Source organism: Sinohyriopsis cumingii, chromosome 12 (assembly GCF_028554795.1).
Source record: "Sinohyriopsis cumingii isolate HCF-2022 chromosome 12, ASM2855479v2, whole genome shotgun sequence".
Lineage (NCBI taxonomy): Eukaryota > Metazoa > Mollusca > Bivalvia > Unionida > Unionidae > Sinohyriopsis > Sinohyriopsis cumingii.
In genome coordinates this window covers 107302385-107319367 of record NC_142972.1, presented here as the reverse complement: position 1 = coordinate 107319367, position 16983 = coordinate 107302385, and the positions used below count along the sequence as shown (strand labels likewise).

Here is a 16983-nt window from a genome sequence, read left to right as displayed (position 1 = left end):
ATGGGTGTTTTATTAATATAGATCCGTTCATAGCCTAATGATTCTTTCCCTCGTGGTTCAGTTGTATTATTAATAGAGATCCATTCATAGCCTAATGATCCTTTCCTCTTACTTCTGGTAATATGAGTAGAGATTAAATTATAACGATTCTTTCCTTTGCTGTAAGGTATATTACTAATAGAGATGCATTCATAGTTTAACAACATTGTCCTTTGTGGTAATTTTGTTGCAGTTTTGGGGTTTAACATCATGTCTCAGGGCTGGATATGCTATAGATGGTGGCCAATATAACTGTTAGGGAAAGAAATCAGAAAATCCGGTAAGAACCACTGACCCACTGGAAGCTACTGATGGCTCTCTCATATACCTAAATTGACCAAGACTTAGATTTCAACCCACAGAGGTAAGATAGCAGTGATTTGTAAAGGTGAGTGATTTAGAGCACTCAGCCACCCAGGGCACCATTCTCTGTGGTAAGGGTTGGTTACTGATAGAGATGCATCAATAGTGTGACGACTGTCCATTGTGGTAAGGGGTTACCACTAATATAGATGCATTCATAGTTTAATGACTGTCTTTTGTGGTAAGGATGTGTTACTAATAGAGATGCATTCATAGCTTCATAAATTATGCCATGAACAGATGCTGAACAATAACATTAACTACAAAATTTAATGCTGCTGTTGTTGTTGTTGTAGGGTTTAACGCCATTTTTCAGTACAATACAGGCTATATATGGCGGCCAGTATCAATGGTGGAGAAGAACATGGGAAAACTCTGGAAAGAACCATTGACCCACAAGAAGCTACTGGCAAGCTTTCTCACATAAACACATTGGCTGAACCTGAGATTCGAACCCATGCAGACAGAGGTGAGATGGCAAAGATCCGTAATGGTGAGTGCTTTGGAGAAACTCTGGGCCTCAAAATTTAATGCAAGTCTGTGGATCATAAAATACAGGAAATAGTGACCTGTGGTTGGTGCTATGAAAACCACTCTGTAGACAGCTGCCTTGCTTTTTGTTGTTGTTAAGGTGTTTATTGCTGTTTTTCAGCAAACAATAGGCATTACAAAGGCAACCAGTATAAATGGTGGTGGAAGTACCTGGAAAAAAACACCAATCCATGGCAAGCTTTCTCATGTACCTCCATTGGCGAAGCCCAAGAACTTAAGCAGACAGAGGTGAGATGGAAGTAATCTATAATGGTGACCACATAATACCAGTTGGCCAATCGGCGCCCTGACAACTGCCTTGGACATAGGAGAAAAAACTCATTCAGTGAGTGTACATATAAAAATAGGTCCTCATCTGTGTGGACACAGATGACTGCGGCATTATAATAGTTTACTGAGAGTGTATACATAAAAATCAGTCTTCATCTGTGTGGATACAGATGCCAGCGATATTAAAATAATATAGTGATAGTGTACAAATAAAAATAGGTCTTCATCTGTGTGGATACAGATGCCAGCGGTATTAAAATAATTTAGTGAGAGTGTACATATAAAATAGGTCTTCATCTGCGTGGATACAGATGAGAGCGGTATTCTAATAGTTTAACGAAACTACATAGAGTTAACCATGCTGTATATTATTTTCCCTCTGAGTTATGGTCTTACAGATGAAGGTATTTCAAAGAACGTGGTTTTATTTAATCTGTATTGGAGTCAGACAGATGAAGGTATTTCAAAGCATATGGTTTTATTTAATCTGTATTGTATGCCTGACAGATGACGGTATTTCAAAGCATATGGTTTTATTTAATCTGTGTTGTAGATCTGACAGAAAATCTTTTTCAAAGCACAAGGTTTTGTATAGTCTGTATTGTATGTCTGACAGATGAAGGTATTTCAAAGCATATGGTTTCATTTAATCTGTATTCTAGGTCTGACAGATGAAGGTATTTCAATGCACAAGGTCTTATAAATCTATCCCCTTCAAAAATGTACTTTCAACGATAATCCTTTGGTATAATTGAAACATTGCATGTGTGCTTCTTGTAATTGCAAACAGCACGTCATGAATGTTAACAAGATTATTAAACCCTGAAAGTTGAGTGTTGGCACTTAATCTATTATATGTCGTCACACTAAAACTTTATAATGTTCACTCTATGGCTCCATTTATGTATGACACAAATTTGGTAATATAGATCAGTTTTGTACAGATCGTGTCAGAACACAGATATAGCACTAAATAATAAAAACACTAGTCAAAATGGGGGAAAATAGCCATGGTTAGGTTCAAATGTTTACAGAAAGAAGTGTATATAAAACCAGTTTCTAGAGCTGGTAACCTTCCAAAGTTGCAATTAGTGAAATGAGGGATACAAATTAGTGAATTTTGAACACAATTAGTGCAAATTATACCATGACACTTTGATGGTCAGTATGCATCTTATCAAAATCAAAATAAACTTAAACAAATTATTTAAACTAATTATATGCAAATTTATTTGAAGCCAAATTACTGATATACACAAACATCATGGTATTTGTCTGTGGCAGACTTGAACTTGCTCAATTGGGCTTTGGTAAATTTGTTTTCAAACCAGTTCTGACTTCTTGCCTGGTTGTTGATCTTGGTGACTAAAATTGTTGCAAATTCTCAGCACCTAAGTAGACCCTAAAGTACATCTTATTTGTCCTCACGATAGAAAATACTCTTTCATTGTTGCCGATTTCCATCAGAGAAAGGCAGCTTATGTTCATTAAGAATACTCACAATGCTGCAGCAATGGTAGTTTGCAGGTCTTTAGTCAAAGGCCTAAAGTACTCCAGAGCTGAAATCTGCTGGGTGCTCTTAATATTCCCAATATCTATGTGCTTTTTCCTAGCACTATGCTTTTTCACATCATCTCTGCCACATGCTCAATGGGACTCGTTGTATACAATTTGTCATACATGTACTACATAATACTATTTTTATATAGTACATGTATGACGGTTATATTGATAGCAACAAAACAAGCCTATGTGCACATTCCAAATTGTTAAATTCGTGGACCACTGTGTGCAAAAAGCATAATGTATATCAATATATGATGGCTGAATGCAAGCCCATTTTTGTGGAACATATTTATTTTTCCTTGGAACTGAAAACATTTTAACTACAGTGTAGCTTAATTACAAAACCGTATTAATCCAGAAGACAAGACGTCAAACAGTTAATGATTAGTGGTGTTAGCACATATGGGGAAAAATATGAACTCAAACATTATAAAATATGCAAATCTTTCAACATCTAATAAATTCCTACACTCAAAAAATGTGGTCTTCATTTAGTGTTTGCACAAAACTAATTACAGTTTCTATGAGTATGTGCATGTGCCATTTAAAGAAAAATTCCTGTTGGGCCCCAGTCTTCTTCACAAGTATTTGTAAAAGTTCTGTTCTAAATATAGACTAAAGAACTTTAAAATGCTTGCTACTGAGCAAACTGTCACAATTTGATATAGGTCTACTAACATCGTTACTAGCAGTGCAGCACAGTTATTGGCATCAGTGACCATTGCTGATATCGCGACTAGCAATATACGGGATACAAGTTATTTTATTCCTGACTTAAGCCGACTGAGATTAGGGGAATTCGTGATTTTTTTGCATGCAGCATGAATCAATATCGAGAGTCATGTAATTCACATGAAAATCATGAGAAACCTCAAGGTCACCAAATATTAACCTGGTGTAACTTCAATTCAGGTTCTAAAATATGCATATGCAGTCATCATGCTAGACTTAGTGTGACAAAACAAAGCTAATCTTTTCCAAATCCAATAATTAAACATTTGGCACAGATGTTTTAAACTGTGAGTGAAAATGTGTACCTTCACTCCAGCAGCCTTTCGCCTCATCAGCTCCTGTTCCAGGGGGAGCCAACGTGCAGGTATCTCCTCACCCCAGTATGGTTGCTGTGATGCCACCTCTATAATTTTCCTCTTCAAATCTTCCAATTTGCTGTCTACAACCGTGTTGTCAATGGCAAAGTCCTCATCAACCAAGTGAAACCTGGTCGGTTTGTCTTTCAGATATTCGCGGATCTGCCTGAAGTATCTCTCACAGATCTCATAATATCTGCCCTAAAAAAATGGGAATAGAGTGACTAAAAATAACAGCAATGGCAGACACTCAATTCATCACTGACAGAAGTATTTATAGAATTTACATGTCTGTTCATCCTAATATGTAATGACAAACAACCCTATTTCATCTCTGATATAAATATTTATAGAATGTCCATTCACCACAACATTTGCGTTTTCAGTCACTGACAGCATTATTTATGTTGGAGCTGTAGGATTGGAAAAAGGATCTTGCAAAATATACATTTTTTAAAATTTCTTTTTCATTCTATTTGGATGCAACAAACAGTTATCTATTCACTCATTTTGCGCATACTGATTCAGATGTGAGCCAGTTAAATTTCAAAACAACAATTTTAAAACTTGCATATAGCAAAATTTCTTTAAATTATTTTTCAATGAACCTGACCTGTGCAGATTGGCAATTTGTTTTATTTATGTGAAGGGATTTTAATAATAGCAATCCTCTGTGCATATACAGAAATACAACTCTAATAATAATAATAATAATAATCAATTCTCTGTAAATATACTGAAATACAAAATGAAAAATGAAATCAAGCTGTTTTTCTTTCTTCCAAAATATTATGTTTTGTCTTTAGCAGTTTGCAGTGATTTTAATTTAAAATTTAGTATTTACTTGGAAGTTTTATCTCTGTCTGGACCACACCTTTTGTAATAAATTATGTTGTCTACTTTTTTATAATAATGATCAAAATGCAAATAATTGATAAGTTAACACATGCATTCAATGACACCAAAGACCCAATTAGGCCTGATATTGCTCACATGGGTTTCATCAAATTTAACATGATCTTTTCACCCAGCTGACTTGGGTAGAATTGTAATAACATAATTCCAGACATTATATAACATTGATTTTAGCAGTCTGATCAAAATCATACTTAACATATGCACTCTAAAGTGGTAAAAAGACTCAGTTATCAGACTGCCTGAAATAACACACGTCATGAGAAAAAAACCCATCTGACTCCACTCCACCAAGACATGTTTTAAAAAAGCGATTCCACTCCACCAAGATATGTTTTAGCAAGATTTTCAGTGATATTTGCACAGAGAGAGAGAGAGAGAGAGAGAGAGAGAGAGAGAGAGAGAGAGATATTTCCTGACAAATACCTGTAACTTTCAGTATCCATACATCATACAGGGAAGACAGCTGAACTGTCACAGAAGTAAAAGGTAAGGCAGCCAAAGATATACAATGACTGACCACATAACTGACTTAATAACAAGGGCAATAACTAAATAACTGTCAATAATGATATAACTGACTGTCAATAACAAGGGCAATAACTATATAACTGTCAATAACAAGGATAATAACTACATAACTGACTCAATAGCAAGGACAATAACTACATAACTGTCAATAGCAAGGGCAATAACTATATAAATACTGTCAATAACAAGGGCAAAAACTACATAATTGACTGTCAATAACAAGGGCAATAACTACATAACTGTCAATAGCAAGGACAATATTCTAGGTAAACTGCAATTTGTTTTAAGTTAGTTAAATAAAAGAGGCAAGTTAAAAAGAAAATTTATAAGCTGTCTTTATTAACAATTAGTTGAAAGCTCATGATCAGCAACATTGAGGTCAGTTTTAACTTCTGATATAAAACACAAAACACGATTTTCTTGAGGTTTGTTTTTACTTCTGATATGAAACACAAAACAGGATTTCCTTTAGGTCAGTTTTAACTTCTGATATAAAACACAAAACATGATTTCCTTGAGGTCAGTTCTTACTTCTGATATGAACACAAAACAGGATTTCCTTGAGGTTAGTTTTTACTTCTGTTATGAAACACAAAACAGGATTTCCTTGAGGTCAGTTTCTACTTCTCATATGAATGGTAGCAGGAATAATGTACAAATATGACTCATCTTTGAAAAAACAAAAACAAGGGAACAAAAATTCACTGAAGAATGAGTCATCTGCAGAGTAAGTGAAGCCCAACAATATTAATCTTCCAAACTATTGACTTTGTGATGTGGGATCACCCTTTCTATTGTTGGCACTCTACAGTTTCGCATTTTACATAAGGTTAGAATTTTAAAGAAAAAGAATTTCCCCTGCTTTCCTCACTGGTTATACTGGCTATTTAAAAAAGACCTTGTATATCTTAGGTATAATTAAAAGAACCTTTAATTCCCTTTACTTTGGTGTATGATTGATGGGTGTAATATGGGTTATAGAGTATACAGCTTGGCCTTACTCCAGATGTGCAACTTTCAAAAAGTGCTAGCTCCACTTGGTCATTTTCACTTCCTGAACTTCAGAGGTAAATTGTATAAAAAAGAGCCAATAACTTTTTTTTTATACATTTTATATATTTGGTAATTCATTCATTGCACTTTCAGAAGCTGGTATTGTCTAGTCTGGCAAAATTCATTTTCCCTATTTTAATAGCTGCTATGATAGTGTACTTTAGACTAATTCAGGCCGATTCTTTTAGCACAAGGGAGCAGTCATTTCAATTAGCAGTGTGCTTAGATCATGTACAATTTCCAAAAGTACAATATCCAAAGAAATATCATCCACATTACATTAATGTAGCATAGAGGTATGCCAACATTCTCTCCATTGTGCATTTCACTGTTAATTGAACTCCAGACTATTGACTTTGAGATGTGGGATCACTCTTTCTATTATGTGTGGATTTCACTGGTAATTGCACTCCAAACTATTGCTTTGTGATGTGGGATCACTCTTTCTATTATGTGTGGATTTTATTGGTAACTGCACTCTATTAAGTGTGGATTTTATTGGTAATTGCACTCTTCTATAATCTTGATTAACTAAGCCTATTTACCTCCATGACTTGTTTTATGTCCAAGGGATCGTTGATCGTCAGATATAGTAACATTATCATTTTTTATGAAGACCATGATGTAAATGTTAGGTAGGGATTAATTCCTCTGTGGAACTGTTTTTCAGATGTGTTACCATGGTGTACTGGCATGACTCTTATCTAGTTTGAGAAAGTTTCCATTTTATACTGAGCTCTAGAAATGATATAATGTTAAACACATTTGCTAGGCACAGACAACATGCCATCTGTCCTCAATTTCAGCAACTTTTATGCCCACTGATGTCACACAACGGAGCATATATGTCCCCAAGATCATTCATCTTGTTCTAATGTGATGAGCCATGGGATAAATGGCATTGCATCTCCAGATGGAAAGGTTACTGATTTGAAAATCAGTTTTTTCAAATACCTCATCAGCACTAAAATAGAAATAAAGCCAAGGAACCCCAGGCAAAGTACTTTTGGATTTTGTTCCCATTGTGAAAGTGTGATTACCCTTGGCTGACCATGCACTGATTTAAGATCTGCATTCTCGTTCCTTTCTAGTTGGATCCAGGGCATGTCAATCCCATCCTGGTGCAGGTACTCTTCTACCAGTAATTTGTATTACTTGCCAATGTCAGATTGTTTTGCAAGTTGTGCCAATATTCCAGCATATATCCAAGATTTCGCAGGATGCACCAAAAGACTGGTGTTCATTCTATATGTTTGGTTGATCTCCCCATTATTTTCCAAGGTTTCTGTTTTAAGCAAAGTGACTTCTAATTGCAAAGGTCAAAGTAGTTGAGAATCCCATCAGATGTGCATAGATGTTGAAGCCATTGCATCTAATAGTGTTGCCAGTAACAAGCAGAGAAATTAAGCTAGCTGTAAGCCTTGTGCCACAGCATGAAAGTGACATCTGCATTATATTACTATGACTCTTGTGGAGGTCAGAAAAACAAAAACCATTGCCACGAGTACTAATAATGTCATTATCATTGCTTTGTGTAAAACCAATGTTTTGAAAGTCTTGCACTGAATTCCAGGAATACAAACCAGATGCATGGATAGCATAATCCAACCAATGGATATAATTATGTCTGATCAATGGTTGCAGCCATTCAATTGCCAGATAATTATATACAGTAGATACCAAGAACTATTCCAAGAAGAAATATTAATACTAAACCATTTTTACTTGTGACCATTGTCATAGCTGTCAGACAAACCTTTGCACTTTTCTTGCGACTTGGCAACAGTCCTGACTTTTTTTCTTTCTTGAGATGATCTTCAGCAGGCAAGGCCTGGGAACCTGCAAAATGAACTGGTTATGCTGAAATCTTTATGTTTCATAAATCTAACATATCTGAATGAAAAATCATTTTCCAACAGTGTTTGGAGTTGATGGAACAGCCAACAACTGTCCCCATTTCTTCAACATGGATGGTATGCACACCTGTAAAAGGAATTGTTTATTTGGGAAGGTGGGGGGGGGATATAGTGAACATGCCTTTACTAGAATTCATTACTATATACAACATGCATGATCCAGATAAAATCTTGATGGGCTGAGAATAATTAAATGGCATCCACAACAAGCTTCCTACCAGGTTTTTTGTTAAACTGGTATGTTTGGGGTAAAATGGTGTTGTACACATCAAGATATATCCACATATAAAGTAACTTAACTCACAGTCCAACTCAACTTGAGAAGTTGACCATATCACTGAACTATACAAAACTATTACAGATATTATTTGGTGTAGATCAAGATACAGACATGCCATCATGATCAAGCTTCTGACAATGCATGATAGACTATCTGATGATCATTTACATCATTGTCTCATAAATGCTTATCAAGTATGTATCAGCAAATTTGCAAATCATGTATGTTACCACTTCCTTTAATTGTATTAAACCAGTCATTAATAATTTGATTTATTATGAGGGTGCTATTGAAATAATATGTAATTATCCCTTCTACTTCTTTAGTTTCAGAGTCCATCACTATTTATCAATATTTTAAAATATAACAGCCTGTATTTCTAATAATTTCATCTACTTTTCCTCATAATTTAATAGTGCTGAAATCAATTTTCAAATGAGAATACATTGGTTTTCAAATAGCCATTGCATCAATTTTTAAAGTACCTAAGTCTTAATCAAACTCAGGCAGAGAACAACTGATTGGTCTACCATACTATATGCACTAACTGTAGTCCCTAAAAGCTATCAACCTGACAGCAGCAATGTTGCCCTACAGATGTATGGGAACACCTTTAGGACAGAAATGCAGCATAATATAAATCATGTCAATCCCTATTGTTATACAGTGGTGTAAAGTCATTCAAATCCAATGAAGCACAAAGACTTAATTCAGCAGGAATAGTGTTAACAAGGTTTATAAGATGGTTGCCATGGTGGCTATATTGAACATCACAAAGACATAATTCAGAAGGAATAGTGATAACAAGATTGATAAGATGGTTGCCATGGTGGCTATATTGAACATCACAAAGACTTAATTCAAAAGGAATAGTGAAAACAAGATTTATAAAATGGTTGCCATGGTGGCTATATTGAACATCAGATAAACACCATTTTCAATTAGGACCAACTAGATTTAACATCTAACTGAATCCCAGGATCATATGACCATTCAGGAGAGCAGAGATAACAGATTGAAGATGGTCAATAAATAATGATATCCAAGCAGTACCATTTTCATCACAGTCCAAGTAGATCCTGGAATGGATGCATGTGCAATGTTTCAAGGCAATCCTGTAAATAGAGTAGTGATATCAAGCTTTTGCTAACAGATGGATCAATAACAGATGACAGACAGCAGTCAATCACGTAAGATCTACAGGCTTATGACTGGTAGACCTAATAAGGGGTAAATGTATTCTTTATCAGAGTTGAATCAAGGAATATCTAATTATTTATTGCCCATCACACTTAATCATAACCTACTAATATCACTTCGCAAGCTATATGCAGTATACAATTTGCATATTTTGTATTACTGTAACTCTCTCAACTACTGTTCTTTGTATGCTGATATAGGTTTTAACTGCAAACCAGACTTCTAAATTACAGTGAGGAAATTGCAATGAATGACTTACTGTTCCAAACTTACAGTACTAATGATCACCATTTTGACATCAAAATTACTTCAGTACTCATGATCACCATTTTGACTTCAAACTTCCATCAGTACTCATAATTGCCATTTTGACTTCAAACTTACATTAGTACTCATTATCACCATTGTGACTTCAAACTTACATCAGTACTCATGAACACCATTTTACTTCAAACTTCAGTACTCATGAACACCATTTTGACTTCAAACTTACTTCAGTACTCATGATCATCATTTTGACTTAAAACTTACATCAGTACTCATGATCACCATTTTGACTTTAAACTTATCAGTACTCATGATCACCATTCTGACTTCAAATTTATATCAGTAGTCATGATTACCATTTTGACTTCAAACTTACATCAGTACTCATGATCATCATTTTGACTTCAAACTTCCATCGGTACTCATCACCATTTTGATTTCAAACATACATCAGTACTCATGATCATCTTTTGACTTCAAACTTACTATTCATTCAGGAATGTGAGAAATAATCCTTCATTATCCATTTATGTTAGATAACAAAATTCCACCCTTGGTATCAGAATTCAAGATCTGATGCAAACTAGTGATACAAGGGGAGACATATGTAAACAAAACAATAGTAACCATGTACAAGGATATGCAAGTAACTTTAATCCTCCACAGTCATGAATAATTATTAGACATTTGCCTTTTTACTCTTTAAATTTAGAATTCAGGTACTAACTCATACTTACATCATAAAAAAGACAAAATAATGACAACATACACTCTCATTCTATAAATCACACATGGTGTAAAATTCGCATAGTTCAAAAAATGATTCCCATCTCCCGCAACAACAATTCAATGCAGGTATTTGTTAGCCTGTCCGCATGTTCAGCCAATGGTATCTTATACCAACAAAAGTAAGACATTGCAAATTTGTTCCTCATAGACAAATGAAGTACTTTACTGTCCGTTTAACAGACACATTTATGCAGAGTTCCTCTGTTGCATTGCATTTCTATCCAAGCAGATACATATCAATGGAGACACTTCCAATTAAGGTGTCTAAAATGATAAATAATGTATTTTAACTGTACATGAGAACAACTTTGGAATATCTCCTTTATGTTATATACTTTATTAGCAGCTGAACATACCATGAGGATAAGCAAAAGTGGAACAGAATCTACAAAGGGATGATTTCCAATTGTATCAGTTTGTTGTCTTGTGTTCAGATGTGTACAGGAGTGGGAATAGCCAACAGTGTTCCTCTTTCAAAGTCAGAAATGAATGCATGCGGGTCATGGTGGTTGTTTTCCATCTGCTGGAAGTACAGTGTGAATGATTCTGTTGTTATTTGTTTCCATTCCTGCACCGGGACCTGCTTAGATATTAAAAATGTTCCTTTCACATGGAAAATACACCATTTCTTCTGTTTTTAAGATAACATTGTAATCCCCTCAACAATTAAGACATAATATTGGTATAAGATGTTTTTAATCTAGTCTTGCAATGCAAAGCAAAAGGGTATGGTGATGAAGGTAAGTTATGCATCCAAGAAAAATGGAGCAACCTGAAATAGCTGAAAATGTTGAATTATAACCACCAACTGCTAGCAAGTACTGTGTTTTGAAGAATTTTTGTTATCTTGTCATGAATGGGAATGGCAATTATTGTTATCTTGTCAAAAATGAGAATGGCAATTATTGTTATCTTGTCAAAAATGGGAATGACAATTATTGTTATCTTGTAAAGAATGGGAATGGCAATTATTGTTATCTTGTCAAGAATGGGAATGGCAATTATTGTTATCTTCTCAAGAATTGGAATGGCAATTATTGTTATCTTGTAAAAAATGGGAATGGCAAATCATCAAGCACAGGATAGCAGGATAGGCTATACATGGTGACAAGTATAATTGGTGGTGGACCCACAATAGCCAAGTCCAAGATTTAAACCCATGCAGATAGAGGTAAAACGGCAGTGATCAGTAATAGCAAGCACTTTAGACCACCCAGCAACCCAGGGCTCTGGTCTTAATTAGACTACCCAGCCACCTAGAGTCCTGGTCTTAAATCAATGTAATTGGGTAAGTATTCTTGAGAAACAGAATTTACTAGAAAAACAAATTGCCTTCTCCTTTGAATGTTTCCCAATCATATTAACATCAGCAAAATACATGAATGTGCATATCATTTTGGATTTTTAACATAGCTATAGCGATACTTCAGTACTATTGCTATGAGGTCTGAAGTGTGGCAGTATATAGTGAGGTATAGCACTGGGACATCATGCAGCACTCATGTCCCACCCAAGCAGATTATCCTCACACCAGGCAGACCACTCCTAACACTAACTTCTTATTGCTGGGCACCATTTTTATAAGTCACTGGTATGACTCTGCCAGGGTTCGAACCCACGACCTCTGTCATCAGAGGCAGGTGTTCTAACCACATAGGTCACATAAGCAGTCAAGAAAATCAGTAATAGGCAATGGGAATGCTAAGTATCCTTACTATATCTCGTGTGTCCTTCTAAGGGCACATAATATGTAATTGTTCCATCATGCTAAGAACATGATTACTGAAATCTCTTACCATCAAAACTGGCTGGCAAATCAAGCAGATTAATTGGCTGTGTTGGTTTAATTGAGTCTGGTGGTTGTGTGGGCCACAACCACTTGACCACTAGATTCAGGTTTTATCTCTGCAAAACTAAATTCCTGAGCTGATTATGCAAACCAGCCAGCAACTTCTTTGATGTATCTAAACAATGTATTCAACAATAAGGTTCACAAAGATTGCTCTAATTTCAAGAGCGAAAGTCATCTTGAGGTGACTGATATGTAGAGCCATCAGGTTACACCTATCATGCAGCGTTCTTAAGCCAAGAAGACTGGGCTTGAGAGGTGATATCCTGCTTTATTGTTTTCATGGGCAAAAGAGTCATGTGAAGTTACCACAACTTGTACCTATGCAGTTCAAGTTGTACTTGAGGGCACAGACATAATTATAAACGTAACTGGTTCTTGTCTAAAAAACCTGTTTGCATCATGATGATCGCTAAACGATCTGATTGGAACCGAAGATAGTTTTTTTTTAGCATTGACTGAAATGGCAGATAACTCATTCACTCTTAAAGCGAAAGCTATCAGGAAATAGGTTTCTTATGACAACAGCTTCAGCAAGGTCTGGGTGAATGGCTTGAAGTTATCTGAATTGTGTCATGTAAAGATTCAGTTTGGAAACCTAGTGAGGGATTTTGGCCTATTTAAATCAAAATTAAACTTGCACCAACAGTAAGGGGAGATGATGGCAAAAGATAATGCTTTTTGCCTATATGATACAGACAGAAAATACCAATGTTTGTCTTTAAGTAGGGCTTGATTTGGGATGTATCAGGAATATATTCCTAATGTTAATGTGATCATGGAACACATTCAAAAGACAAATAAGTATACTGCTTATGGAATTAGAATATCAGTCTACCAGGCTGGCAGGGTGGGGTAGGGAAGTGTCTGTGTGTATGTGTGTATATATAGATGGGGAAACAGAAGGGGGGGGGGAAATACTACCATTTCCCTGCAGACAATTAGTAATCAATGTTTATTTAATCCATTCATATTTTGTGAATATTTATGTAACAAATATAGGGATAAGTCACATGAGGTAGAAGATTGAAATCCCAGGGAAACCTGGATTATATTGTAAATAATTTCCAATACCTATGTAAATGTGAAAATGTGTACATCTGTATGTGTGTTACATGATGACTGGATATATTACATCAATGTGTGTTCCATGTGTCAATCAGAATACTAGGGGTGAAATGATTCATGTATGTGTATGTTTTTGAGTCTTGATGACTGGATGGATTACATTTATTACATCAATGTGATTTCTCAGTGTAATACAGAATGCTTGGGGTGAAATGATTATCGGTAACAAACAAAGAAAAGTATGTTGATAGACCCATGCTTCCCCTCTACAAATTAACACAATGTGACGTGGTATGTAATGTTCCCCCTCCAAAATCACCAATTCCATGCTAAGTATCTTATTCCAACAGCATGTTCATCATAAAGGAGACATTCCAAATGTGTATCCCATGTATAATGAAGTACTTTACTCATCATTCAATAACCACTTTCACCATAAAGGAGACATTCCAAATGTGTCCCCATGCATAATGAAGTACTTTCTCATCATTGAATAATCACTTTCATCATAAAGGAGACATTCCTAATGTGTCCCCATCTATAATGAAGTACTTTACTCATCATAGAATAATCACTTTCATTATAAAGGAGACACTCCAAATGTGTCCCCATCTATAATGAAGTACTTTACTCATCATAGAATAATCACTTTCATTATAAAGGAGACACTCCAAATGTGTCCCCATCTATAATGAAGTACTTTACTCATCATAGAATAATCACTTTCATTATAAAGGAGACATTCCAAATGTGTCCCCATGCATAATGATGTACTTTACTCATCACTGAATAATCACTTTCATCATAAAGGAGACATTCCAAATGTGTCCCCATGTATAATGAAGTACTTTACTCATCATTCAATAACCACTTTCGTTATAAAGGAGACACTCCAAATGTGTCCCCATCTATAATGAAGTACTTTACTCATCATAGAATAATCACTTTCATTATAAAGGAGACATTCCAAATGTGTCCCCATGCATAATGATGTACTTTACTCATCATTGAATAATCACTTTCATCATAAAGGAGACATTCCAAATGTGTCTCCCATGTATAATGAAGTACTTTACTCATCATTCAATAACCACTTGCGTCATAAAGGAGACATTCCAAATGTGTCCCCATGCATAATGAAGTACTTTACTCATCATTCAATAACCACTTGCGTCATAAAGGAGACATTCCAAATGTGTCCCCATGCATAATGAAGTACTTTCTCATCATTCAGTAATCACTTTCATCATAAAGGAGACATTCCAAATGTGTTCCCATGCATAATGAAGTACTTTACTCATCATTCAATAACCACTTGCGTCATAAAGGAGACATTCCAAATGTGTCCCCATGCATAATGAAGTACTTTCTCATCATTCAGTAATCACTTTCATCATAAAGGAGACATTCCAAATGTGTTCCCATGCATAATGAAGTACTTTACTCATCATTCAATAACCACTTGCATCATAAAGGAGACATTCCAAATGTGTCCCCATGCATAATGAAGTACTTTACTCATCATTCAATAACCACTTGCGTCATAAAGGAGACATTCCAAATGTGTCCCCATGCATAATGAAGTACATTCTCATCATTTAATAATCACTTTCATCATAAAGGAGACATTCCAAATGTGTCCCCATGCATAATGCAGTACTTTACTCATCATTCAATAACCACCTGCGTCATAAAGGAGACATTCCAAATGTGTCCCCATGCATAATGATGTACTTTACTCATCATTCAATAATCACTTTCATCATAAAGGAGACATTCCAAATGTGTCCCCATGCATAATGAAGTACTTTACTCATCATTCAATAACCACCTGCGTCATAAAGGAGACATTCCAAATGTGTCCCCATGCATAATGAAGTACTTTACTCATCATTGGATAATCACTTTCATCATAAAGGAGACATTCCAAATGTGTCCCCATGTATAATGAAGTACTCTACTCATCATTCAATAACCACTTGCGTCATAAAGGAGATATTCCAAATGTGTCCCCATGCATAATGAAGTACTTTCTCATCATTCAATAATCACTTTCATCATAAAGGAGACATTCCAAATGTGTCCCCATGCATAATGAAGTACTTTACTCATCATTCAATAATCATTTTCATCATAAAGGAGGCATTCCAAATGTGTCCCCATGCATAATGAAGTACTTTACTCATCATTCAATAACCACTTTCATTATAAAGGAGACACTCCAAATGTGTCCCCATGTATAATGAAGTACTTTACTCATCATTCAATAACCACTTTCATCATAAGAGAGACATTCCAAATGTGTCCCCATGCATAATGATGTACTTTACTCATCACTGAATAATCACTTTCGCCCTTAAGGAGACATTACTAATGTGTTCCCATGTACAATGAAGTACTTTATTCATCATTTAATAATCACTTTTGTGACAAGTTACTCTGTTGATCTATATATTGTTTACTTAGATTAAATTTGATGGGCACACTTCTGGTGTGTCATGCAATGAATTACATTACACTGAATTCGGATTGTTTGTTCCTGTCCAGGGTAACTACGAATCACAACTTAATATCGCTCACTCTCCTCATGTAACACACGGGAATTATTGGCAAAGAAATATTTTATCGGAACCTTAAACAAAATTAATGTAGTAACTATACCTGTATTTTGTGATAACCTATTTTAAATAAATTATAAAATAAACAACACCAACATGTAGAATGTGTGACCGGTTTCGCTTTAATGCTTCATCAGACTGAATTCAAACTGAATTCCATATCATTGCTTACGTCATTAAATATGTTGTTTCTAAGTGATCAATGAAATAAACAATGATATAAACAAGATGACGTCGTAGCTTACATTTTTAACGTAATTATCTAATAATCTAACGAATAATTTACATGGAGATGTGCATATACAGCAAAGATTAATGATATCTTAATACATAAAAATATATATAAAACTGGATCTTAAAAGATACATATATCTCTACTGATAACTATATATACAATTTATTAACAAACAGAGATAAACAGTTTTAGTAATATTTGTATTATGTATAATACACGCTTATTAGAAGTAAAGAAAATAAATTAAAAATAAAAAAAAAATAAAAAAAATAAAAAAATAAATAAATAAATAAATAATTACAAAGATAAATATTTTAAATAGCCACAGATCAGAACAAAAGCATGCTTAAGGTAGAAGTCATACATGTATTAAACATACTCATT

At 34.9% G+C, this 16983-nt stretch overlaps 1 protein-coding gene across 5 annotated transcripts in view; it reads right to left on the bottom strand.

Annotated features, from left to right (window-relative positions):
• Positions 1 to 16983, bottom strand: part of LOC149787205 (uncharacterized) — a 111410-nt gene that overhangs the window by 33111 nt on the left and 61316 nt on the right. For 4 of the 5 annotated variants that reach the window (XM_089977704.1, XM_089977705.1, XM_089977706.1 and 1 more), the window contains 2 exons: positions 8134 to 8216; positions 3828 to 4079 (listed from right to left, as the gene is read on the bottom strand). In XM_089977704.1, the coding sequence (XP_089833830.1) occupies positions 3828 to 4079; positions 8134 to 8216 (335 nt within the window). The remainder of the gene's footprint in view (positions 1 to 3827; positions 4080 to 8133; positions 8217 to 16983) is intronic. The other variant, XM_089977707.1, reaches the window with a different exon arrangement.